This window comes from Musca domestica, unplaced genomic scaffold, assembly GCF_030504385.1.
Source record: "Musca domestica strain aabys unplaced genomic scaffold, Musca_domestica.polishedcontigs.V.1.1 17, whole genome shotgun sequence".
Lineage (NCBI taxonomy): Eukaryota > Metazoa > Arthropoda > Insecta > Diptera > Muscidae > Musca > Musca domestica.
In genome coordinates, this window is record NW_026712230.1 from 3812932 (window position 1) to 3820145 (window position 7214).

General features: G+C 36.6%; 1 protein-coding gene across 2 annotated transcripts; it reads left to right on the forward strand.

Moving 5' to 3' along the window:
* Positions 1-1930: 1930 nt before the first annotated feature.
* LOC101896718 (inner centromere protein) lies at positions 1931-6575 on the forward strand. Of its 2 annotated transcripts, none has more exons than XM_011295568.3 (7): positions 1931-2213; positions 2289-2442; positions 2492-3187; positions 4147-5095; positions 5159-5273; positions 5337-5994; positions 6060-6575. In XM_011295568.3, exons 1-7 carry the CDS (start codon positions 2145-2147, stop codon positions 6251-6253), a joined length of 2835 nt encoding a protein of 944 aa, XP_011293870.2. In that variant the 5' UTR covers positions 1931-2144; the 3' UTR covers positions 6254-6575. The 2 variants fall into 2 exon arrangements, with proteins under 2 accessions (XP_011293870.2, XP_005186820.2); XM_005186763.4 differs by having other exon boundaries at positions 2513-3187.
* The last annotated feature ends 639 nt before the right edge of the window (positions 6576-7214 follow it).

The window sequence follows — 7214 nt, forward strand, 5'->3', positions numbered from 1 at the left end:
CCATATATCAGTACCTCCCTAAATTCGGTATTTTGACGATTTTAGGTACGAAATTGTTTGAGATGTGGTATTTAAAGTTCGTAATGAATGCTGCAGCCTGTGACAGAAAATTGTCTATGTAGGACCAGGTCTTCGCACTGCTCCGATCATGGTAGAAGAATATAGGTAGACGCATCGACGCAGCTGCTGGGACAATGAACTGTCGAACCAATTTTGGAATTGAAAATGTTGAACGAAAAATTATTTAAATTTGTAAAAATTGTTGAAAAAACCATATTATAATAACCTCTGAATGACGTCGTATTAGAAAACATATAAAAATCTACATATATTTGAAAAGAAATTAAATTTTTTTTTGACATATCAATGCTCCCAAGCGTTGATGCACCTACCTACATTTTTCTACCATGGCTCCGATATAACGGTTGCTCCCTATATACGATATTTTGATGATTTTAGCTACATTATTTACCGTTTATTTCAAGTTTCGAATTTAAGTATGGCTTATGACAAACAATGCCTATGTAGGTCCACGTCGTATAGACCCCAATATAACGGATATACTTGGTATTTTTAAAAAACTTAATAGCTTTGTTCTACCTTCTGTAATTGTACCATGAATACTTCTTGTACTTGTAATTTTTTTTAGTTTTAATGAGAAATTCTGGCCCGATCTTATATCCTTTCTTCAATTTATTATCAATGGTAACAAGAGTTCAGCTAACTTTTAGTTAAAAAATATCTTCCTTTTATTTTTTAACTAAAAGTTAGCTGAACTCTTGTTACCATTGATAATAAATTGAAGAAAGGATTGATTGAAGGTCTGACTTTTTGCTTATCGGAAAGTTAATATCTAATTAAAATTTACAATACCGAAAAATGACTAATTTGTCCGACAACATCTTATTTTTAATTATCGGAAGGATGTAGTAACCAGCCTAAAATTGGCACTATTATTAAAAGGTATCTGCAAAACCCACCTTATTTGACTATACTAGTGTATAATTTCATATTATGTTTTGTTATTAACTTCCATGCTTGAATATACATATTTTCTGATATAAAATTTCGTTGTCAATATGAAAAAAAAACCTTTATAAAATCAATTGCCTTTTTTGCTACATTATTTTTGGCTATTAAACAAACAGGAACTGCGTGGCATTCATACCCTCCTAAGGGTGTATCCATGGCAAAAATTAAAGAGGTAATCTCATTTATCAAAACCATGGTACAATAAGGAGATAGAAAAATAAAGAAATACATCACTATGTCAGCTTCCTGCCAGAATTTTCTAACAAAGCATGCAACAAGTTCTTTGAATTTATTTGTTTTTCTTATATTAAAAATTAGTTAAATAGAGCGAAATATTATCCAAACTTTATAATCATTCAATTCCAAGGAAAAACTGGTTAATGGCTTTAATGAGCGCCTCGCAATGTAAGTTTCTTCCAATCACTGATTTTAAAAATATATTGTTTTTATTTGTCAAAGCAAAAAATATCAATGGGAACCTGTTTTCTATGTCGGGAAATTTGACAAGGTAAATTGCAGAAAATGCAGAGATGGGAATGCTTATTTGAAATGAATTTATGTTCTTAATTTTACTATGGTATAACAGTTTTTTTTTTACAACAGAATTTATTGAGATGTGGCACTCTTTATAGAACCCAAAATTCACGACACAATTTTTTTGTCAACGCGTAATTACAGAACAAAATTCAGACGCTGATTCAGTTTTCGACTTTAGACTGTGCGAGAAACTACTACAACATGTTTGCTATACGTTACTGAATTGAATAATTATGTTGACCGCATGCAGCACTGTAACTCGAAATAACAACTCTGTAAGACCACTTGATACTAAATTTTACAACTGTGATCGCATTCCATACAATCCACAATGAGTAATGGCGGTTAAATCCTTTTGAAATTTTCACTACTGAGTTTCATTTTAATCAAGTCGGTGTTGGCGGTGCGAGCGTGGCTCTGTCTCCTTGAAGGAATCGAAGAGAGTGTGAAAGAGAAACAAAAATAAATATTTGTGAAATGTACAGCAATTGAAAAATAAATTATTAAGACAAAGAAACATTCTTAAAGTACTAAGTGTTATTAATAAGAGACTGTTGTAGGAAATTATTCGCATAATGGAAGATCTAGTGCAACTATACGATATCACCGAGAGTGCATCCAGAGAATTAGAACAATTAACAGAGGTAAGCGATGTGTGACGCTTTATTTTCGAAGAACGCTACAAGCCCCAATTCTATTTGTTTTCATTTTTAAATCAGGAATGGTTAGTAAAATTGCGTGCAATTTTGTTTGGACACTCAGCCATACCGGCAGCAGCCAAAGAAGTGTTGAAAGAAATTCCAGCGGCGTCACCCCAACAGACGAAGAAGCGTGTAAAGCGTCTTTCCTCATTGAATGAAGAGGAGGGTGAAGGTATGAACAGTAATTTAATATTACCATAGAGGCATATTACAAAAAACAGACAAATTTTCTTCAAATTTAGATAATGATCATTTAGCTGATAAAAATAAGAAAAAGGAAGGAAAATTATCAAAGGGTCATGTCTCGCCACGTAAAAGTAAACGTTCAAATGCCGATCTTCTGGCTGTTGCAGAAACAATGGAAAATACTAATCCACCGCCAGAGACAGAAGTTCCTGTGCCAAGAAAGAGACAGACTGATGTGGAAACGGATAAAAAGGAAACTACGGCCCCAGCTCCAGCTGCTGAGCGTAAATCAGAAGCATCAAACTTAATGCCTCCACCACCTGCCCCCATAGTAACAGCCGCACCAACAGAAGAAGTTGTTACCTCGGGTAGACCCAAGCGAGAAGCCAGAATAAAATGCGAAAAGAATCTTAAGGAGCCAACATTGAAAAATAAAATGCGCCAACCTTCTGTCAGTGAAGTTAAAGTCAAACTTGAACATGAACAGCGACCTTCGCAAATGCATGAGAAATCTTCTTCGTCTCAAAAGACTGCAACGCTCACTGAAAATTCTCCTGAAGACACAATAGGTAGCGTCAGATCAACTGACTCCATATTGATTTTGCCACCGCAAAAACCAGCATGTATAGTTATAAATGAGAATTCAGATGATGAAGGAGTTGGTTCCACTGCAACATCTGGAGAGGCAGAAGCTGCAGTTCCGAACGAACCATGTGCGTCCGAAGAAAATGGTAAGAAAAAGAAAATTTCTACTTGGAAAAGTATACATGCTATGCTGATGTGTAATGTTGCTATAATCAGTTGTGAAATTAAAAAGTTTAAGGGATGACAATGAGTTGGGTTAATGAATGACGTACATGATCTTCTAACAAGGACAGATGTGTGGGTTAATTTGCACATTTTGACCCTCCGCCATGTGATGGTGGATGATACTACACTAAGTTTGTCGTTTGTCTTTAAGGAGTTTAATGATTGCATCAGCGTGTCTGCCATGCCAGTCTGTCCGTCTATTGTTATCACACTGTCTCTTGGACAAATTAGAGGGGTAATGCGGACAATCGCTTCCTTGGTTTTAACAATTTTTTTCTACTTCGTGTTATGATTCTTCATTCTTAATATTGTTTACACATCTAAAAACGTTATCATATTTTAAATTAGTATTGTAGGAAAGTAATGATGAACTGTACTCTATATAGGTATATGCCAATAATACCATTATATTATAGAGACATGTATATTTTTTGTTAGGAGGTGAGCTATTGGTTTTTCTTATATAATTCGAAAATTGTATGTTTCGATTTACTTCAAGTTTGACTGTGACTCAAATTTTAACATGATGTATGGGTGTGGGTGTGCAAAGAGGGTATGTATTGATCTCAACAAATATATGCTATGAGATGTACTGCATTAAAAGCATAACTGTTTGAGCGAGGGTCAAGAAAAACTAACGTGCCAATATAAATTTCGAGTCTTTGAGGAACCAACTTTACTTCAAATGACATTTCTGCAGAATATTTGAATTTCAAAATGTCCCATATCATGAACGGAGAGCAATGAAAACAATGTACCAAGTTATTGGCTTAACAACAAATCCGAAGTCCAAAAAATATATTTTTTTAATTTCTGAGCTATGAATTTTAAAACAAAACATTAATCATATTTTTGTTATTACCTCACATTTATACAATAGGTGTGCCATCCGAATCATCAGACGCTGGAACTCGAAGTTTGCGTATCAAAATCAAACGAGAAAAGGTTAGTCTACCATCGCAGAAAGAGAGTGTCGATGAAAGTGTGTTCAAGGCACCAACCACTGTACCACAGCCATTGCCAGCAGCAGCTAAGTCAGAGACAACTACCCTCGAAGAATCGTCAATGGCCAGTAACAGTGTATTGTCTTCGACAACAGCATCATCAACTGCAGGCAAGAAAACTCGCAAGAAGAAGGAAGCTCCGAGACCTATCAAAGTTGAACGTTTCAGCGATTTGGATCGGAAACCTTCGCCAATATCTTCACGCACACGCCAAGGAAGTACGGGAAGGCGAATGTCTCAAAATGAAGAGAAGGAGTTGGAGCAAGAACAGGCGGCCGAAACAACAAAACGTGGTGCATCTATTTATGAAGACGCTGTGGAGGCCCCACCAGTCAATAATTCGAAATTGGCTGGCATTGTTAATGAAACAGTAAATCTAGGACCATCTCCAGTTCCTGCCGATGCTACAATCAACTTAGGTCCAGTACCAGGCGACGCTACCTTCTGTACAAATCCAGCTCAAACAACTTTCCAAGTGACACCAGGACAGACGACATTTGTTGTAGAAGGTAATCCGAACGCTACGGTAACCTTGAATCAAAATTCCGGAGCTGATGCTACGTTCGATGTTCGAACATCCACCAAGGCCGATAAACATGATGATGACGGGGCCGGACAAAGATCATTTGAAACGGCAAAAGACTCGTCAATGCCACATGACGAAAGCCTTCTCACGGAGGATGAGTCAATAGAAAAAGAGCCACCAGCACCTGCCCCTGTACCCGTCGCTAAATCCAAATCATCCGCCTCGGCCAAGACATCAAAAACATCAGCTTCTGCCAAAGCTACATATAAAATGCCAACACGTACCAATGAGCTTTTTAAGTAAGTACTGTTGCAGAAGCTGATGATTATTCTCATTAATCTCTATTCTCAAATTCATTACAGCCCCTTGGCTCAAAGTCCTGTAAAAATGCGGGTTGAAGCATTTGAAAATGCTGCTGCTGCAGCTTCCGAACAATCTAAAAGACCACAACGTGGTAAAAAGGAAAATGTTACTCCGGTAAGAATTGATTTAATTCGGCATTTGACAAGAATTCCATTTAAAAATTCTTACTAATTTCAGAACGGATCTACAACTCCTGTCATTGGGAAATTGCCAGCTCCCGCACTTGGTCGTTTCCTTACACCAACTCAAAGTTCTAATGTTGCAACAACGGGTAGTGCAGTGGCTAAAAAAGTCCCCACCAGTGCCTCGAAAACAATGCAGAAATCTGCCAGTGGTATGCTACAAAGAAGCGCCTCCACGGCATCTAGCACAAAGACTTTGCAACGTGAGAACAGTGCTGACGACTTCCGCAAAGGCCTACACAATTTGGCCGAGGAACGCAAGAAACAACGGGAACAGAAACATTTGTTGGCCGCACAGCAACGTGAAGCGAAGGAGCGCGAGCGCGCCGAACGCATGGCCAAATTAGCTAAGGAACGAGAGGAAAAACGTTTGCAGAAACAACAGGAGCAGGAACAAAAGCGACGTGAACTAGAAGAGATACAACGAAAATTGCGCTTGCAAGAGGAGGAAGCAGCCAGGGCTAAGGCTGCCAAGGAACGTGAATTGCTATTGCAAATGAAACAGCAGCAAATGCACGCCAAACAGCGAATGATGCCACCGCCACCGAAGGCAACATCGAAATACACATTTGAAATGTTACACGAAGATGACTCTACCGATGATGAGGATAAAGTTTCATATAAACGACCTCCACCACCGTCATGGAGTCGAAGTAAGTATAAGACTTATCTAATAGAAGTACTCATAGAAACTTAAAATCTATTTCCCATTTTCCAGCTCACAAACGTGAACCTTATGTTTTGAAGCAGGAGTACACTCCGTCGAGTTATATTGACAGTTTCTTCTCGGTTCAACCCATGACCCCAGATCTAAAACAGATTTTCCCCAACATAGATTCACGCCATTTGAAACGCAATTCCAGTGTCTTATGGTCAACACCACCTCGTTACTCGGAACTGCCAAAATACTAGAAAATATTGAAATCACAAAAATCGCTGTTTTTTTTTTTTTTTTTTTGTAATCGCTTCGTGTTGTTTTACAAGATATTGTCTTTATTTATTTGTAAACCGTATTGTATAAATAACAATTTACAATCTCCCTGTTTCTATTTGCCACTAAAATGAAAGAAAAATCACATTTTCGATTGGAAATATCATTTTATGTTTCGTTATAACTTTATAATCGAAATCAGAATTGATGATCGGTTTCTTATTGTACGCCATATATATTGTTTTAAAATTATAAATGCGAAATTATTTTATTTTAATAAAAACCCATATTGTATTACAAAAACGCAGTGGAGTTTTAAAAACATATACATTTAAAATTAACTAGCAAAGGCACAAACCAAACGAATTTTTCTCGAGTTCAGAAATTAAAAGAAAATTAATTAAGTTGTTCCAGTTGATCCATGACTTCTCATTTTTATACCCTCCTACATATACGAAACATGGGTCTCCGATTTCACAAAGTATATATATTCTTGTTCTTATCTTCTGTAGAAATCACTCTAGCTCTCGAATGAAATAAAATAGATAAACCAAAATTTACTCAAATGTATTTTAGGTCCGTTTAATGGTTTGATATTGCAAATGGGCAAATAAGCCCATGTTTTGGAATAGCTCCTGGCATAATTAAGCCGGTTTAGTTGCAATTTTAAAAAATATTTCTGTTCATTGACAGTTTTTGTTCACCAGGTATTCACACGTCTCAGCGGAATTATTCAAATTTGGTATTTGGGGTTTATATTCTGGATCCTTGACCCGTATTACGTTATATTTCTTATTTTTTTTATTAAACTATTAATACTCTTAAACTTAATATTGCTACTCCGAAATTGTAATCATTAGATCATCTAGATTAAGGTCCATCCATTAAGGAACTTAAGTAAAGTTTGCTAACCAAGAGGTGATTCCCGCGAATATTTTTTCA